The sequence below is a fragment of the Primulina tabacum genome, chromosome 11, assembly GCF_025594145.1.
Source record: "Primulina tabacum isolate GXHZ01 chromosome 11, ASM2559414v2, whole genome shotgun sequence".
Classification (NCBI taxonomy): domain Eukaryota; kingdom Viridiplantae; phylum Streptophyta; class Magnoliopsida; order Lamiales; family Gesneriaceae; genus Primulina; species Primulina tabacum.
In genome coordinates, this window is record NC_134560.1 from 35,959,006 (window position 1) to 35,979,524 (window position 20,519).

At 34.5% G+C, this 20,519-nt stretch overlaps 2 protein-coding genes across 10 annotated transcripts; one reads left to right on the plus strand and one right to left on the minus strand.

Annotated features, from left to right (window-relative positions):
• The first annotated feature begins 1,399 nt into the window (after nt 1-1,399).
• On the plus strand, nt 1,400-17,902 carry LOC142518092 (uncharacterized). 9 transcript variants are annotated; one of them, XM_075620762.1, is made up of 5 exons: nt 1,400-1,727; nt 2,082-3,815; nt 3,928-3,997; nt 4,170-4,255; nt 4,687-4,776. In XM_075620762.1, the coding sequence occupies exons 1-2, from the start codon at nt 1,512-1,514 to the stop codon at nt 3,618-3,620; spliced, it is 1,755 nt and encodes a 584-aa protein (XP_075476877.1). In that variant the 5' UTR covers nt 1,400-1,511; the 3' UTR covers nt 3,621-3,815; nt 3,928-3,997; nt 4,170-4,255; nt 4,687-4,776. The 9 variants fall into 9 exon arrangements, with proteins under 9 accessions (XP_075476877.1, XP_075476878.1, XP_075476881.1 ...); XM_075620763.1 differs by lacking the exons at nt 4,170-4,255; nt 4,687-4,776 and adding an exon at nt 17,763-17,902; XM_075620766.1 differs by lacking the exons at nt 4,170-4,255; nt 4,687-4,776 and adding an exon at nt 17,763-17,902 and having other exon boundaries at nt 3,932-3,997.
• Nucleotides 16,743-19,420, minus strand: LOC142518094 (uncharacterized). Its single transcript, XM_075620770.1, has 6 exons — nt 19,242-19,420; nt 18,614-18,850; nt 18,350-18,523; nt 18,092-18,198; nt 17,709-17,968; nt 16,743-17,633 (listed from the first exon to the last, which is right to left on the minus strand). The coding sequence occupies exons 1-6, from the start codon at nt 19,341-19,343 to the stop codon at nt 17,134-17,136; spliced, it is 1,380 nt and encodes a 459-aa protein (XP_075476885.1). The 5' UTR covers nt 19,344-19,420; the 3' UTR covers nt 16,743-17,133.
• Nucleotides 19,421-20,519: the final 1,099 nt, after the last annotated feature.

A 20,519-nucleotide genomic window follows, 5' to 3' on the forward strand; every position in this document is an offset into this window, starting at 1 on the left:
TGAATGAAATCAGCTTCGGAATGAAATAAAAATAAGAAAGAAACGGTAGTTCTATTCCATTCCAATTATTGGTACCGACGAAATGAAAAATGAATGAAATGAAATAATTTTTAATAATCAAATTATTTTAAAATATTACTAATATTTCTATTAAAAGGTCGAACGGTAACTATTGGTTAATCCATAATCTCTTTTGTTGTTTAGAAAATAAATTTTTTATTTATTTTTGACTTATAATTCAAAATCTAGTCAATACAAATTAAAATAAATTACACTATTTTTAGTGTTTTATATTTTAGTCAAGTTGTGATATTTTGTTTTCCAATTTTTTTTATTATTTTACTGAGTGTCGTATTACAAAAATTATTAACCGTAAAAATATAATTTTAAAAACAATTTTTATATATTCAAATATATAAAATACGAATTATACATTGTTGAAATCATTAAAAACACGTATTAAAAATACATATATCTAAAATAATGAAGTTAAGATTATTTTTTTAAAAGACAAAAATTTGTGTAAGATGGTTTCATGTGTCGTATTTTGTGAGACATATCTCTTATTTTGGTCACTCATGAAAAAATATTACTTTTTATACTAATGTATAGTTTGGTACATGGGATAAGGGAGGATCAATCCCTCTCTTATCCCACGTTTGGTACCTTTTTAGAAAGCCCATGATAATATCGTGAGCCCGTGATAAATAATTTTATATAGGGATAAAATATCTCTGTGATAATTTTAATCTAATGATAAAAAAACCACAAATGACTTAATTGCCCTCAATATATAAAAATCCTAAAGGATTTTTTTTTCTCATTTCACTTGTAGGTAGAAATTAAAATCAAATAAATATTTTTATTTATTTTTATATATTATATAATATGATAATTATACAAATGAACTCGAGATAATTATATAAATGATTTGTATAAATCTCAATAAAATTATTAATATCATTCGATTAACCTTAAAAATTTATATTTGACTTGGCTCACAAAATTAAGGAATCAATTATCATATTATATAATATGTAAAATTAGTTAAAAAAAATTAAATCATGCAAGCACTGTCGGTACATGAACATATAAGAAATATGAATTCAAGAAACAAAAATTATAAAATTTATTATGATAATGTTAATTTTATCATTACAATCTAATATATAAATCTAATCACTCTTATTAAAATCATACCAAATATTAAATATAATATCCTACATCTTATTTATTATTAACTTATCTTTATATTATATATCACATGTTTATCCTATCATGTGTATCAAATTATATTTTATTTTTTACTGTGAATATCGAATATAATAAAATTAAGACCGTCTAAAAAGAAGTAATCATTTTTAAAATATAAAAGATTAAGCGTCTGTTTAATTTTCTTTCACCGGCTTAACAGCTATCTTGATCTTTTACAAGCTAATTTAAACGAAGAGAAGCTTGCACAAAGCTTCGCAAGTCATTACTCATCCATGGATGATCGATGAGTTTTACCCATGTTGATTGCCTTCGGCATCCCCTTCCACCGCCGCAGGCCTTCGCCTCCATTGATAAAAAATCTACAAGATCAAATTAGTACTGTACCTCGAGGTTTCAGGAGGTTTTTCTCCTTCGATGGTCTCAAACCGGAGGCTGAGCGGAACTCGGATGGAGATTCAATGGGGCCTAACTCTTCATCTCATGTTGAAATTAAATCCGATGAGTACCTAATTGTAAGTGTTTTTTGTCCCCCAAATGTAGCTTTGTGTCATTTCATAAGTAGTAATCGGGTTCTGGATAATACAAGAGTGTTTTTACTTAATTTTTCTTTTTGATTGATAAGAAATTTGATTCTATGGGGTTAAATTTTGAATTTAGCCAATGTGTGAATGAGCATAAATGCAAGAAAAAAGGTAAATTCATGCTGTATAGGAAATTTGACCATTGGAAGGCTTGCTGGTGAAAGTATATGGATTTTTAGTTCTCAGCGTTTTCGTTCCGTGCTTCTTTTGTAGTTTGTGAAGGCATGTTGCTGCATTTAGTTTCTTTTCTGTACTAACAATGCTGTTTGCATTTGTATATTGCAGTATAATTTCCAGGCCAGCTCTCTCGAAAACTGCGTCAAGCACTTTGTTTCTCTAGCAAATGAGGGAAAGTATCCAAAGATTCGAGCTTTATTGCATAAATTTGTGAAACACGAAAAAGCTCCCCCGATTTCTTCATTTTGTCACGCCCTTTCAACTTTTAGTGATAATTTATGTGCTAACCACATCATTTTTGATATATTGATGTCATCTTATGTGAACAACACGAAGCTTGATTTGGCCTTGGAGTCTTTTAAGAGGGCTGGTGATTATGGGTTTAAGTTTTCGGTGCTTTCGTGTAACTCATTGCTAGGTATTTTGGTCAAGGAATGTAGAATAGGGAGCTTGGAGTTTGTGTACAAGGAGATGATCAGGAGAAGGATTGAGTTGAATCTGATTACATTTAACACAGTGATCAATGGGTTGTGCAAGGCGGGTAAGTTGAACAAAGCGCGGAACACGGTGGAGGATATGAAGGTTCGGCAGGTAGTACCAAACGTGGTTACTTATAATACCTTGATTGATGGGTACTGTAAGAGGGGTGGGATGGGGAAACTGTATAAAGCCAATATGCTGTTTAAGGAGATGATGGAGAGTAGGGTCCTCCCCAATGTGGTCACTTATAACATTCTCATTGATGGGTTTTGCAAGGATGGTAATGTGATTTCAGCTATTAAACTGTTTAAGGAATTGAAAGAACAAGGTTTGAAGCCAAGTGTGATAACATTTAATACACTGATTAATGGATTATGCGTCGGTGGAAAAATTGATGAGGCAATGATGTTGAAAGAAGACATGGTAAAATCAGGCTTGGAGCCGAATATTGCAACTTATAATGCAATAATTAATGGCTTTGCTAAAAAACAAATGTTCATGGAAACTAGAGAATTCTTTGATGACATTGTGAAGAAAGGGATTGTAGTCAATGTACTGACATATAATACTCTGATTGATGCCTACTGCAAAGCTGGTAAAGTGAAAGAAACATCATCTATATTCAATATGATGTTAGAGAGAATGGTGTCTCCTAATGTTTCAACCTACAATAGCTTAATTGGTGGTTATTTTGGTGGAGGAAATATTGAAGAAGCAAATAAGCTTCTGTTCGAAATGGAGAAAAATGGCTTGAAAGCTGATATAGTCACCTACAACATAAGAATAAATGCAATGTGCAAGATAGGACAAACAAGGAATGGAGTTAGGCTTCTTGATGAGATGTCTCAAAAGGGGTTGAACCCCACTCATGTAACATATAATGCTTTGGTGGCTGGTTATTGCCGCCAAGGAAACCGTAGAGCAGCGTTGACTATGATGAAAAGAATGGAAAAAGAAGGAAAGCGACCAAATGTTGTGACATATAATGTGTTGATCATGGATTACTGTCGGAATGGCAAGCTGGAAGAAGCAAATAGACTTCTTAATGAGATGTTGGAGAAAGGATTGGTTCCTAATCGTACAACCTATGATATTATCAAGGAGGAAATGGTGGAAAAGGGATTCATTCCCGACATAGATGGGCACCTTTACAATGATTTGGTTTGATCGTAATCTTGGTTAAATAATTGGGAGTTCCCAAAGAAAAGGCTTTCAACAATGAGGTTTGCCGGAAGCACTATCTTTCCTCGTAGTAGCTCTTAGGATAAGTCTTTGGCCACACTATGGGGTCATGTTTCTTTTTATCATCTGAAGTAGTTCAACCTGATTCGTGGATACTGAGCTCCTCCTTCCATCATTCTGGTACATTCTTCTTTACTTTTTTTTCCTTTTATCTATCCATTTTCTACTTTACACTTTGCCCCAATCAAGTTGTTTGAATATGTGTTTACTGGTTTATTCATTTAACTCACAGCCAGAGTGGTGAACAGTGAACATGACAATATTACATCAATGAGCTTCGTGTGGATACATACAATGAATAGGTAAGTAATGTTTCATGTGCATACGATGGATACTTCACACATTTACAGTTTTTTCCCCATTTATTTTGTATAACAGTGTATGAACTGCTTAAGAAAGGTCTTTCATGTTCTCATCTCATTTTATGGTTGTGATAACAACTTGAATGTTAAAAATTTTGGTTTTTCTGTGCAGGAAATTTATTCTATGAATATTTATGCAGTCTTGTATTCTGAACCATTTGCTGCAACTACTGAGAATTTGGTTGTTACAATTTCTTGGTATGAGCAATAACTAAGTTCAATGTTAATCAATTTGGTTGTTACAATTTCTTGGTATGAGCAATAACTAAGTTCAATGTTAATCATTCTCACTAATTTGATAAAATAATCTTAAAAGATATTTCATTTTGCCAACACTAAGTGTTTCTTTTGAATTCAAAGCAACTCTGCTACCAATTTTAGCGACTTTCTCACAAGGTCCCAAATTTGCGGATGTAAAAAATGGTGTTGACTATTGTATAAAAGTGTGGTAGCTTGGTGCATACTGGTTCTTGATGTTTTAAGGGTGGTTCTATTTAAATTATCACGAGTCTAGTTTTGTGCTCCCTCTATTATCAATTTTATAATTAGACGAATCCCTTTTTTGATCGTGATATTTATATTTATCTTTCTACTCTATGCTTTAATCTTTTCACTGCATATATTGATAGGGATGCTTGGAAAGATAGGAAGACGATCTTCCTACCCTATTCATCACATCATGATTTGATATTTACTTTAAGCCGTACATTGTTGAAATTAAATGACAGACTTTTAAAATTGATTTGAAGTGACATGTTCAGACATTTTCTATAACAGATAATTGTTGAAAGAACTTCATAAAGTTCCATTTACTTGAAGAAGTTCAGAACGTAAACAATTAGTCCTTGGCTTATCTCCATGCAGTTGGAGAAGGGTTAAAGAAAAGATTTGGATTAGAGAAAAGTAATTCTTTGATTAATAATTGATTTTATTAATCCCACACTTTAAATATTACAAATGATCTGTATTTATTCAGAAAGTAAAATCTAACAAAGAGCATAAAATCTATATTGTTCCAACCGATTCAACAGAGTGATCCACTGCATTCCTCGAGTTTATGTTCTCGCATACACTTGCTGTGAGAACCCCAATTTCGGCAAAATACTAATTTCAGCATAGCTAAGAATTCTCGATTTCAGCAAGACGATTTTCAGCAGTCGCAACCAAATTTCAGCATGTTATCCCAAAAGTCAGAAACCATTTCAAATCTCAACTGACAAATTAATTTGAAGTTATGGATGACAGTAAATGAGAGGCTAACAGTCAGATTTTACTCTATAAATAACATAGAATTCTGAATCATTGTTATACAAAACACTGAACAAATCACTCTAAAATTTGAGCAAGAATCAGACTTATTCGAGCAACATTCAAGTAACAAAGACAGTTTTTTGTCAATCATCAACCAAAACTTTGTTAAGCATAATACTGTAAGTGGGCTTTTTATTTTAACTCTTGCAATCTGATTCAAAACTGATCAACATGTATTTTATGTGTTTAAAGTCTGATTCTTGAAATCTACATATTTGAAACACCGGAGTTTATGAACAAATGGTAGAAATATATAGTTTGAACATTCCTAATTCTTGTTATTCGGATTCATGTCTCACTCTTTAGAGGATTAAAATATAGAAGACTGATATCAGTTAGTCATGAAATTCATAATCTGTCTAGTACATAAAATGATACTTGTTTATTCCCGAAAAATATATTGTTTCTGTCTGAATATATTGTATTCGAGATTTATGTGAAAATGGTTTTAAATGTTGAAAGGATTTTTCCGACAACCATATTACTCACCCACCCAAAAACCATCTAAAATAAGAATGAGAAAAATATTGAGGATGAAGAGCAAATCAAGTTTTGAGGCAGGTGAAGGAGATAAATCATTGCTGATATAGTTTTTATTTTTTTGTTATTCCTCTGCGTTTTGATAGACATTTTGATAGACATTTTGTTATTTCTATTATTGATTCGAACAATGTTTTTTTTATTATGAATGAATATACTGGTTTAATTTTTGAAATATGTATTTCTGAGACTTGTTGTTATCGAACGTATAATTTGAGAACAACGTTGGTGTCAATATGACTCGGTCTCGAGACTTAACATTGAAGTGGTATCTGAGCTAACCAGGTTTCATAATCTGGGTAGGAAAAATTTCAAACTGTTAGAAGATTATAAGGATCATATATACCCACTGAAATAATAAACCAATTGTGTAAAGTTGGGCAAATCAGTACAGAAGCCATATCTGAATTCAGCATAGCTTTGATTATTTTAGAAGCGTGTCTGACATCAGCAACCCTGAATTCTGTAGTCTTGAAATCAGCATACCGGAATTCGGTAGACCCAAATTCAGTAGACCCAAATGCAGTAGACGAAATTCGGTAGACCAGAACTCAGCAGATCCTGATTCAGCAAAGTTGGACTAAATAGACCTTGTTCCAGAAGAGCTAGATATTAGTAGAGTAGTCACACTGAACTCAGTAGATCTAGAAACGCTTTAAGAACAAGAACAAACCCTTATAAGTTGAAGTGTTTTCCACACAAACTCCAAATGATATCACGAATTTTCTGAAATTTTCATTTTTCGAAAATTTTGCAGAATTTTTATTTCCAGAAACTCATTATTTTAATAACAAACTTTGCACACTTCATGTTCATGATTGGGAGGATTTTAGAAAAAATTTGATCCAATCCTGAGATGGTTTAATTTTGGGCTAATTTTATCAAGCTTGTCCTAGCTATCAAACTTATGTCCATCGAGTATTACCTACTATGATTCCTTTTGTTTATACTATTGGTTGTCATTAGCATGATTTAGATATTTAGAAAATTATGATGAACTTTTTCTCTCAAGTTTTTTGGTGTATGATATGACTTACCAAATTTGTTATATTAATCATATAGAAAGGGAGATAAAGCAGTTTCGAGGGTATAACCTATGCTTGAGATTCGACAAGAATGAATTTTTGGATTTAGAGAAGTATTTGAGCTGATATGGAGAGCTTTGCTTACTATGTGCAAGGTATAACAACATGCATGAAAAGATCAAGGAAGAATTGGAAACATCTCAAGAAAATTTCTCCGAGTTCACTGACCTCCGGGACAACCTGGTTGGGAAGATTCAGACGCTTAGAGATCAAAAAGATTAGTTCATGCATCAGAATACTCAGTATCGTGAGCAGACTTATTCTCAAATCCATGAACAACATAACACTATTGAGATACTTAGTGACCGACATTCTGTCCTACATAACCATATTGAGCAGCTGCAAGTGGTGATTGCCATCAATGAAGAAAAGGAGTCCGAAGAGGATCCCGAGGAGTAACTTGATGAAGATCCCGAGGAGGATCACATGGAGTTAGGATTGGGAGAAGTTATAGACTAAACTGTTAATAGTAGACTGTAATAAGGATAATCAATCTCTTTTTTTAGCATTCTTACAACATTGACACTCAGAGCAACACCTGTTTTGAAGGCATCATACCGAATGATGCCATTAGAACTTAAGGAACTCAGAGGATAACTCTAAGAGTTGTTCGATAAGAAGCAAATTCGGCCAAGTGCATCACCTTGGAGAGAACCCACCTTATTTGTCAAGAAGAAGGATGAAAGCATGAGAAAATACATCGATTACCGAGAGTTGAACAAGATCACAATCATGAACAAATATCTACTCCCAATAATCGATGACCAATTTGACCAGCTAAAAGGAGTTAAAGTATTTCAAAGCTTGACTTGCAGTTAGGGTATCATCAACTGAAGATTAAGACAGAGGATGTTCCTGAGACAACCTTCATAACAAAATATGAACATTACAAATTCACAGATTAGCCTTTTGGATTTACGAATGTCCTCGCAGCTTTCATGGATATCATGAATTGGGTATTCGAGCAATTTTTTTACAAATTCGTGGTAGTACGACATCCTTGTTTACTATCCAAGCTAAGAAGACCACGATGAGCGCCTCCAAAAAACTATTTGAACAGTGAGGGAGAATGAGTTTTATGTCAAGTTCATGATATGTTTTGACTAGATAATGTGGCATTTTGAGATCACATAATATCCGCTAAAGGTGTATCAGTTGACCCTGCAAAGGTACAAACGATAATGGAGTGACCAAGACCGAAGAATGTAATCGAGATTCAAAGTTTCCTAAGCCTGATAGGCTACTATCAGATGTTTGTTGAAAGATTTTCTTTGATAGCAGTGCCACTCACCAAATTCACACAAAATAACTCCAAATTCAATTGGAGCGAGAAATGTGAGAAGTGATTTGAAACACTGTGGTAAAAGTTAGCTTCTATAGTCCTTGTACTCTCGGCGGAGGACAAGGACTTCATCATCTACAGCGACGCATTGAAAGAAGGACTCGGGTGTGTACTCATACAAGAAGGAGGGTGATTGCATATGCGTCAAGATAGTTAAAGTCATATGAGTAAAATTACCCTGCGCATGATCTTGATTCAGCTGAAGTAGTATTTTCCCTGAAGATTTAGAGGCATTACTTGACAATCAGCTACCACCTGGGAAAGGCCAACAAAGTAGCTAACGCTCTGAGTTGCAAGAACATGGGTAAGATGATCATCACTTCTGTATCTGTCAAACCATGTTTGCGTGAGATAATGAAGCTAAGTCAGGGTTAAGATCCTAACTTGACAAAAATCAAAGCTCAAGTCAAGGAAGAAAACAATCATGAATATCAAATCGACAACAACGGCGTGCTTTGGATGCAAGATAGGCTGTGCGTGTCAAATGTTGGAAAATTATGACAAGAAGTCATGTCAGAAGCACACAAGTCAAAATTTTCTATTCATCCTGAAAACAACAAAATGTACAAGGATCTAAAGAACAAATTTTGGTGTAGTGGGATGAATAGAGATTTTGCTGACTTCGTCTCTAGTGCTTGGTATGTCAACAAGTGAAAGCTGAACATCAAATACCTAGCGGATTACTTCAACCATTAGAAATCTCGAAATAGAAATGAGAGTATGTTTCCATGGATTTCATAGTGGGACTGCCAAAATCGCGACAAAGCCACAATTAGATGTGTTATCGTGGATAGACTAACTAAATCCGCACATTTCATACTCATATGCATGAACTACAATTTGGACAATTTGACACCCCTATACATGAATAATATAGTGCGATTGCATGGGGTACCAATCACCATTGTTTATGACAGAGACTCGAGATTTGCATCGAGATTTTGGAAAAATTTCCAAGGAGAGATGGGTATGAATATAATGCTTAGCACATCATACCACCTGAAGACTGATGGACAGACCGAGAGAACTATTAAGACGCTTGAAGACATGTTGTGAGCCTATGCATTAGACTTCAGCTCAAACTCGAGTGATCACCTACCTCTGGAAGATTTTCCTACAACAATAACTTCCATAGGAGCCTGGGTATGACTCTCTACAAAGCTCTTTATGGGAGAAAGTGTCTATCACCCCTGTTTTGGGATAAAGTGAGAGAGAAGACCATCACCAGATCTGAAATAGTCCAAGCCACCGTGAATAAAGTTAACATCATTAAAGAACGAATTAAGGTAGCCTAAGATCGTCAAAAAAGTTTGGCAGACCTAAAAAATACCATTAGCATTCGAAGTTGGGAAAATAGTATACGTGAAAATCTCTCAGATAAAAGGCGTAATTCGATTCGACAAAACCGGAAAGTTGAATCCAAGAACGTGGGACTTTATGAAATATTAAAGAATGTGGGTGCATTAGCTTACCAATAGGCTTTACAACCCAACTTGTCCATAATTCATGAAGTTTTTCACGCATCACAACTAAGAAGCTACATATCTGATCCAAGTTATATACTTGAAATGGGACCCTTGATAGTCCAAGATAATAAGAGAACCTACTGTACGAAAAAATCCCAATCCACATAGTTGACATTAGGGATTGAGTTTTGAGACGAATGTTTATACCGTACGTCAAGGTTCAATGGTCCAACCTGTTAGATCTACAAATTTAAAACTCAAATTATGTTGCAAAGATAATAGAAATATGTTCCTAGAGATAATCTATGTGCACAAACCCTTGCCAAATGCAAGTATTTCTCTAGCTAAGCTAGTTATAACCCTCGAAACAAAACAAAAGAATCCCCAAAACAACTTCATTCTTCACATGTTTATTTATTGCTCCTTTTCTAGACTCTTATAAGGATTTATAATTCATGGGCTTGTTTTATCGTAGGCCCATTAACAATAGGTCATAACACAATCATACGAAACGTGAAGCTACAAGAGAACTTGAAGAAAACACGCGCAAGAGATACTTTTGTCTTTTCGAACAACAAGATGAATCAAGTTTCGAGGATGAAATTTTTCACGAGAGAGGGATGTGAGAACCAAATTTCAGCCGACTACCAATTTCAGCAAAGCTAAGAATTCTCAATTTCAGCATACGATTTCAGCATGATCATATTCAGCAAACCATTTTCAGCAGTTGCAACCAAATTTCAGCATACCATCCCAAAATTCAGAAGTCATTTCAAATCTCGTAACTGACGAATTAGTTCGAAATTATGGCAAATATGTAACGTACCGTACTTTTAAACTACTTGAAATTTGCGAAAAATAAAATTTTTCTTAAATATGAAATAAACTTTCAAATTGCGATCATCCACAATCCGTTCTAAAAAAAAAATACTGCAACCAAACGATCGAAATTAAAAATTTTGCTAAAGCATTTGACTAGGCAACATGACAGTAACATAAAATCAGAGTATTTGAAACTTTCATAAATTCTTAAAAACATGGCGGTCTTCGAGTTTAGTCTCCCGCTCAGTCCAAGCCAGTTCACTGGTCCTCACCCCTCGTCTCCTCAAATGCATCCTCACCTGCATCGATCAAGTCTAGTGAGTCTAAAGACTCAACATGTATAAACTGGGAGTAACAAGTAATACGTAATAAAATCACATGCAACTTTAAAATAGAGCGTACGTACTTGAAACTTGAACTTGCATACTTAAAATCTGAACGTAACATCCTTGAAACTTGTACATACGTACATAAACATAGACGTGCCATCATCATAAGACTTTTCTTAAACATGCTTGCATACTTGTACATACTTGAACATATATAAACTTCATCATTTTGCGTGGAGACATGTTTCAAAGCAAGTGATCCATACATAAATTCGCCTGATCAGACTAAACCACAGTACTGGGCTGACAGGAAAAATCCACTGCCACATCCATGAGATCCCCGTTCATGCTTTAACGGTTGGATTGGTCCCCGGTCATGCTTTACCGCTTTCCAATCCTGATCAAAACCCGTTCATGCTTTAAAGGGGTGGAGAGGTCCTCGGCCACGCTCACCGACTTCCAAACACATTCATAAATTTGGTCACAAGACATTTAGCATACCTCAAAAACTTGAAATATTTTCTTTTTCACGTCGAACATACTTACTTAGCGTTGAGGGATTCGTTGGATCTCGCTTGGGGCCACTACTGCACATACTATTATGAGTTCAAACACATATCTTGCATAACTTATACGTAGGTAACTAGTGCTTGCCAGCGAAATAAATAAATAGCTTATGACATTCTAGATCACTCGGGACTTGACCTCGTTTAATAATAGTACTAAGCCATGATATAGAACACCAAAACCAATCCTATATTTTACATAAATAAATTTTAACCATCGTACTAAACCATGAAATAGAACCCCGAAGCAAATCCTAAAAAAAAAATTTTTTTTTTAATTTTTTTTAAGAGGAAGTACACGTACCCCGTGTAGGGGTCCAGGTAGACACGAAAATTTGGTATTTTTGAAGGAAAAAGGACACGGACTCCGTGTCGAGGTCCGGGAAGGGGTCCAGGTACCCTCTGTAATTGGAAATTCACGAAAATTCACTAAGTTAATCATTCATCCTTTCAATCCAAGCCTAAAGACCGTGAACCAACACCTCGAGACTCATCCTAGGATGCTATTACATTGATTCAAACCCGTACAAACACCCCAAACGTCTCCAAGCATCTATAAGCAACTTCAATACAATAATAACCCGTAATTCGACATCGTTTCGCTTCCTACGACTTCTATTACATCCCAGGCCAATCCCGACCCAAACGAACCACCAAATAACACCTAAACACATCCCATAACATATCTAAATACAGTAACACAAGCCCGACGATGTCCAACGAAGCCTGCAACAAATAACTTTAAGAACATGTCAAGAACACATTTTCGTAAAAGTCGCAGTTGAGCAGTCTCACGAAAACAATCATAACTCACTCATTTCTTATCCAAATATTTCGAATTTTATAACAAATCGAAGGTATCGAAAAGTTCTACGTTTCATCTGTTGAAAGTTTTTCCAGAAATGTGACGTTCCGTACTTTTTACTACTAAAATTTGCGGAAGAATTAAAAATTTTTCTTAAATAAAACGTGAGCATTCAAAATTCGGTAAAATTAACTGTACGTCTCAACAAAGATCTAAAATAGAGTTTGACAAAAGTATTTGAACATTTTCATAAAGACTTAAAAACATGGCGGTCCTCGGGTTTAGCCTCCCGCTCAGTCCAAGCCTGCTCCTTGGTCCCCATCTCCTGTCTCCTCAAAAACATCCTCACCTGCATCGATCAAGTCTAGTGAGTCTAAAGACTCAACACGTATAAACTTGAAGTAACAAGTACTACATAATAAGATCACATGCAACTTTAAAATAGGCATACATACTTTAACTTGAACTTGCAAGATAAAACTTGAACATACGTACATACATGCTTAGACGTGCCATAAACTTTTCTTAAACATGCTTGCATACTTGAACATACTTAAACATACATGGCTTCAACATTTTGCGTAGAGGATGTTTCAAAACAAGTGACCCATAACATAATTCGCCTGATCAGACTAAACCACAGTACTGGGCTGATAGGGACGTATCCACTGCCACATGCATGAGATCCCCGTTCATGCTTTAACGGGTGGATCGGTCCCCGTTCATGCTTTAACGCTTTCCAATCCTGATCTAAACCCGTTCATGCTTTAACGAGGTGGAGAGGTCCTCGGCCACGTTCACCGACTTCCAAATCCATTCATAATTTGGTCACAAGACATTTAGCATACCTCAAAAACTTGAAATATTTTCTTTTGCACGTCGAGCATACTTACTTGGCGTTGAGGGATTCATTGGACTTCGATTGGGGGCCGTTGCTGCACATACTAACATGAATTCAAATGCTTAACTTGCATAACTTAGACGTAAATATCATGCTTACTTACGAGCTCATTCAATTCCTTAGGACGTTCTAAAATTCCCATGACTCGACCTTGTAAATCATTGCACTAAACCATGACATCAAACCTCAAAGCATACTATAAATTTTTCCCAAAATAACAAACACACGGACCCCGTGCCCAGGTCCGGCTCCGGGGTCCGTGTCCGTGCGGTGAAATGTGTCGTGAAGAAAAGGGAAGGCACGGACCTCGTGCCCTCGTCCGTGTGTGTACGCAAACTTGACCCCGAGAAGAAAACAAAGGCACGGACCCCGTGCTCTGGTCCGTGTGGGGGTTCGTGTCAGCTCGAAAAAAGGATAGTCAAGTAGAAACAAAGACACGGACCCCGTGCTCTGGTCCGTGAGGGGGTCCGTGTACCTACGGGAAGAGCAGACTCACGAAAATTTCAATATACGCGATGCTTATCGTTCTAGACTCGATTGTACGGACCATGAACTGACAACCCGAGACACATCCTAGCATGCCATAACATCGACCCAACTTCGCACAACACCCAAAGCAACGACGTCCACCCTACGACACATACAATTCAAAAACGTGGCAATTGACACCAAATCGATTCCTACGACTTCTAGTGTATTCAAGTGCCTATCGACACCAAACGACATATCAAATAACAATCCAACATCATACTAAGCATACCTAGACGCAGCAACGATCACCCGTCGATCTCCAACGAAGCCTGCAACAATAAAATCTCAAGAACACATCAATACATAATTTTCTGAAAAACGAAGTTTGAGCAGTTCCACGAAAAACGTCATAACTCTCTCAATTTTCATCCAAACATTTCGAATTTACTGTCAAATCGAAGGTATCAAAAATTTATACAGTTTTTGTGTTGAAAGTTTTCTCAAAAACGCGACCGAAAAATCGCAGCATTTAAAAGACAGCAAAAATCGAAAATTTAGATCTAAAATGGTTTCAAAAGCGTTCTAAACATAATTGCTCAAACTTCTACGCATCACACATGTATTTTTACACCTAAATAACAACACACGCATAATATGACGAGATCGATGCAGCAATAACAGAATATACGTGCCTTTTGATATTTAAAAATACCGTAATGACGACACCGACGCGGGAAAGAAGCGAGGTTGATCCCGAACGACTTGCGGCTCGACTTTCTTGCAATAAAACTCACCGAAAAGTGCTGAAATTCTATGAAGGGAGGGGCAGCTGCTGAGTTCACAAGAACCCTAGGTTTTCTCTCTTTTAAAAATCTGAAAATAAGATTGGTAGGGTGTGTTATGTGTTTTAGTGTGTGTAAAAACATGGAAGTGTGTGTGAGTGTGTGTAACGTGTGTGTGGGTTTTTAATTAGGAGAAATTAGTGCTAAATTAACTAATTAAAATACTAATTAAAGGTTAACACACACTAGTTTAATAAATCTCCTCAATTAAAATAATTACACACTAATTTTAAAAGTTCTAAACTCTTAAATTATTAAATACATAAATAAGGCTTTAAAATACTAAACTAAATGAATTATTTAAAATGCCCCTTCCTAGCTCTTAAAATAACATACCGCACTTTAAATTGCCAAGAATCGTCCCCGGTCTTTTCCTCGATCCCGCCTCGAATAATCGCCTGAAACATGAAACTCCAAAAATATTTTAACGTGCATCACATAAACATAATTAATTTAAAATAATACATTTAAATAAATCATGCACTACTAAGACTCGATTTAAAATTAAATAACTGCTTTAATAATTAAATAAATGCATGTGTTATACGTGTACTGAATTTGGGCACTACAAGAAATCCGACTGAAAAATCGCAGTAATTAAAAAGACAGCAAATTCGAGTTTTCAGATCCGAAACCGTTTCAAAAGTGATCCAACCATATTTGCTCAAACTCTTACATAACATACACATGATTTTCATACAATAAACATCAAAATATTTACTATGACAAGATCGATGCAGAAATGAAAGAATATACATGCCTTTGATCTTTAAAACTCACGATACGGTGAATATCGAAGCGACACGGTGCGGGAAATGATCCGGGCGACTTGAGGCACGATTTTTGCTGCTAAATCAACGAAGGATTGCTGAAGAAAATTTGGAGAGGGAGATGGTGATATGGAGGCTGCTGAAAGAGAGTTTCAAGAAAACTTCTCTTCTCCTCTTACCATAATAGAATAAAAGAATTGACCAAGAAATTTTTTATGTGTGTGGTGTGAGTATACGTGAATATATGTGTGTGGTATGTGGGGTGTTTGCATCCACATAATTGGTAAGTATAAGGTGTGTGTGTTTTAATTAAGGAAAAATTTGTTTAATTAATTAATTAATCATGCCAATTAAAATGTTAAAACAATTATCAATTTAATAAAATTCTAATCCCATAATAAATTTACTAAAATTCCCTAATTAAAATAAAATCAACAATTGATAAACTTTAATAGTTTAAAAATCTTAAAATCACCTAATTTTTAAATTAGGCTTTAAAAATGTTAAAACTTCATAAATCCTTTAAAAGTGTCATTTTCTTCACTTGAAATAAAATAACACATTTTAAAATTGCCAAAATTGTCTCCGGTCTCTTTCCCTCGATCCCGCTTCTAATATTCGCCTGAAACATAAATTCGAGAAAACATTTTAACAAGCATCAAATAAACATAAATAATTAAAATAATGAAATTTCATAAATCATGCATTTCTAAAATCATTTTAAACTTAAATAATTAATTTAACAAATTAAATAAATGTACGGGTTTTATGTATACTGATTTTGGGCTCTACAAAATAAATGACAGTAAAAGAGAGACTAATATCAGATTTAATCACACACAAAATTCTGAATCATTGTTACACAGAACTTTGAACAAGTCACCATAAAATTCGAGCAAGGAGCATACTTATTCGAGCAACATTCCAGTAGCAAAGGCAGATCTATGTGATCATCAATCAAATTGTTTTTAAGCATAATACTGTAAGTGAGCTTTCTATTTTAACTCGTGTAATCTAATTTAAGACCGACCAACATGTATTTTTTGCGTTTAAAGTTTGATTTTTGAAATTTGTATATCTGAACCACTGAAATTTATGAACAAAAAGTAGAAATATATATTCTGAACATTCATGATTCATGTCTCACCCTTTAAAATATTAAAATGTAGGGGATTAATATCAGTTAGGCATGAAATTCATAATATATCAAATATTTAAAATTATACCGGTTTATTCCTGAAAAATATTTTGTTTCTGCTCTGAATATTGTATTTGAGATTTATGTGAAAATGATTTTAAAAGTTGGGAGGATTTTTCTCCTACTTACTGAGTGATGATCATATCATTTCAACTACTAAAAATCCCTCTCAGATAAGAATGAGGAAGAAATTGTTCCAATTCTGGGTCTGGTGAAGGAGATAAATCGTTACCGCCATTTAGTTTATTTTTTTGTTATTCTTCTGTGTTTTGATAGACATTCTGTTATTGATTCAATTTATGTAAAGACAACATATTTTCAATAACATGAAGGAATAGACTAGGTTGAATTTCTGAAATTTATACTTATAAGGCTTGTTGTATTTTAATGTAAAATTTGAAAATGTCGTGCCACACCGCGCTGACACCTGCATTGAATTTGATTGGGCTTGTATTACATTTATTTGAGCAAATGTATTGGGGGTCTTTATGAAGAAGCATTTGCATTAAAAGAGACGAGCTCATCCTATCTTGCAATAAAAACAAAAACCCGATTGGGAAAAGGGTCAGTGATGCATGATATGTACTCACACTTGGCCAATTATTATCCTATTCTCATCCTAACTTGATCAGAATACAGAATCCAGAAAATCTCCGTTAGCTGAACCAAATGGATTGAGTGGGCAATAATCATCCATTGTAGCTACCATAGATCTCTGGTTGGGATCTTGGTGGGGCACCCACCCGACCATATTATTTAGGCAAACATAGCCCGAAATGGCACTATTTCCATCTGCATTCTGCATAACTTGATCATTATCATTAATTTGGTGATTCATTTCCGTGTCCATCCAATTGCTGTTATTGAAATTTGCATTTAAGAAACCATGAGTTGAATGCAACGGTTCCACTTGATAATTTTGAGAATCCCCTGGCAAATAGTTATCAGTATCTATGAACTCCGACATGATTGAGTGATGATTTTGAAAAGTAAAAGTCTCTTTGCCTTGAGCCACTAAAGTTGTATCTGATTGCCCTTGAATGCTACCATTTACCACATAAAATTCTGGACCTTGATTCCAAGTTGTTGGATTATGAGTAACAGGTATATAGTAAGGCGGATACGTTTCTGTAACCAAACATTTGATGCATTAGAGAGAAGTTGGGATATCAGAACTGTAGAGGTTACTGATATGATCAATACCTGATACTGATGAATTTTGATTTGAGGTGATATAAACTTCTTTTGTTGTTGCAGGATAGTTTCTAGAGGGGTGACACTGAGACTCATATCCATTGCAGTTCAAAGAAAAACCCGAGTTATCATGTGAAGGCGGGTCGAAAAGAGGACTTCTTGAACTTGGGAATGGCTTCAGACTTAAAGCAAAGAGTGATGGATCGTATTGCAAAAGATTCTCATAATGTTTGTCGAGTATTCCGGGAGGGAATATTGCCAAATGCCTCCTGCAGAGGAATGAACTCATACCATGAATGTACTTACTGGGCTCTGATTCACTTTGGCCGTACTTTTGAATTTTTTTGTTTAGTTAACTTATGAGATTAAATAATGAGGTAATGGTGGGATACCTGTAATTTGAAGCTGGACCTCCTGTGAAATCAGATATCTGGTGCCAAAGCGTATGCTTTTTTGGTTGAGGACTAGTTTCTTGATAAAACGAAGGTGGATTACTCAACTACACACAATATTAAATCACATTAAGAAATTTATTTTATATTCAGACATGATACCATAAGAAGAAAGAGATCATATGAATCAATGTTACAAAACATTATTATAAATTCATTTATATTAAAATTGTATGAAAATTGTTGATATAATTTTACCTCGATCTCCAAAATCCCACCACTATTATCGGGCAGAGAGGCTCTGATGGCTGTAATCTGAGACCATTCTACTTCCATCTTACTCTTCAATGCTCCTTCTAAAACTTCCCAAACGAGTTTACGTTTGGCATAGTAAATTTTGGCTGTCAAGTCTCCTGCACGCCTGCTAAGCTTCTGTCCACAGGCATTGCATGTATCTTTGATTTAGGAATGAAATTAAAAAAAATCACCAATTCATAGAAACAGTGGGATAATGTTATATACCTTCCAAGATCCAATCGTTATTAGAGCTGCCTGAAAATTTGAAGCCTTCCGGTATCCCGAAACGTTGGTTGGATCTGTTTTCGGCTTGCTATGGTTCGAGTTCGGATGATTTTCATTTGTGGACAACTCTTCTTGCTTCTTCCCATACATCTCATGCAGTAAATCCAGAAAAGATTTTGATTTGTTTAGTTTCAACCCGAGAGGACTCAACTGTGAACTACTCTCACACCATTCTTTCTGCATCAATAAAGCAAACAGGAAAAAAGTTCAAAACTTTAGGAGACTTGGAGAAGATAAATGAAAATATTAATTAATACAGACGTATATAAAGTTTACATTTCTATCAGTTCGAGTCCTGAAACTCGATTCAACCTTGGATGAACAAAAAGAAAAAAATAAAAATTTCGAGCTTAAATCTTTAAAGCATAAAAATATCATCAAATATGAAACTTCGGTGCCATGTTGGCCGAAGAATATCAGCCATGCACAAAGGCAAAAAATCCCACGTAAAGAGAGAGATCCCCATTAATCTAAAGCAAACAGGTAATATTCAAGATTCATTGATAAATTACTTCAAATATGTGCGTATCAAAAAATAATAAATATAGAAGAATGAAAATTAAAGAACCTGAAGATTCATAAACTCAGGTGAAAAATGATTGCTCTGAAGATTTCCTCGACACCATTCTTCTTTGTTAATTCCAAATATAATTCCTTTTCTCTCACCCATTTTTGTATGAATTAGAACACACTTTTCTTGCTTATTTTCTTGTTTTTCTGATCAACTGAGTTATATGGGTTGAGCTTAATTAATTAAGCCTCTTTTCACCGTTACTAAGCACCTGCGTGTTATTGTATTTATAGGCGAGGTTTACATGGATGAGGTTGGCGGAGTTCTGTAAAAAGTGGGAAAAATAATTAAAATAATGAAAGTAGAGAAAGCAATGGTCATTTTTCACAAAAAATATATACAGAATCAATCATGCATATAGTGGCTTTTCCAATTCACACCTTTATTCTACATATACTTTACCATTCTTTGTCTTAATTCTTCATTTCCAAAGTGCGTTTATATATATATATATGTGTGTGTGTGTGTGTGTGTTTTTTTGTATGTATGTATGTGTGTGTGTGTGTGTGTGTGCATCTTCTTCTTTTTGATACATGTGTATATCTAATTTTTAAATTTGAAATTTTCTTATGATTTCTACACTGGTCGACATATATTACATTTAATCCAACTGTTCATAACTTTGAAGAAATATTGTTTTAATTAAATATATTATAATTAAAATATTCCACTCTTAATCAACATTTATATGAATATCAAGTTGAATATAATTTAAAATAGAGAAGAAAGTTTTTTTTGGTCTATTAACTTATTCAACTTTGGGTTTTGATTAACTAAGATGTATCACTGAAAAATGCTAATATGACATTGAAAAGTGTTGTTACGACGTCGCAACTCGTCAGATGTCACTTCAGTAATTGAATCAAAATAACATAAAAGACAATCAGTTTGTATGTTTAAGTTCCTCATAAAAATATTAAGTCATCCTTCAATTTTATAGTCTCTCTTTCCGAAAATAAAAAAACCCTCAATCTCTTCAACTTAAATCATGTAGCATCCAATGTTTGTTTTTTTACTAATAAATCATAGCTGATGTTAACAGTATCACTCACGAAATCTTTAAAACAGTGTAAAAACCCAAGTCCGGATAGCTCTGTGTACAAATTAAATCCAACATGCATAAATAATCTTCTACAAACATATATAATTCTACGAAACAATATGGTAAAAATGTTCAAAATTGGAGCCATGACTTTGCTCGATTGGCCGTAATTTGTTTAGATTAAATGAATATTATACTCATTTAGTTATAAAATTTAAAACTCAAAAGTTTTA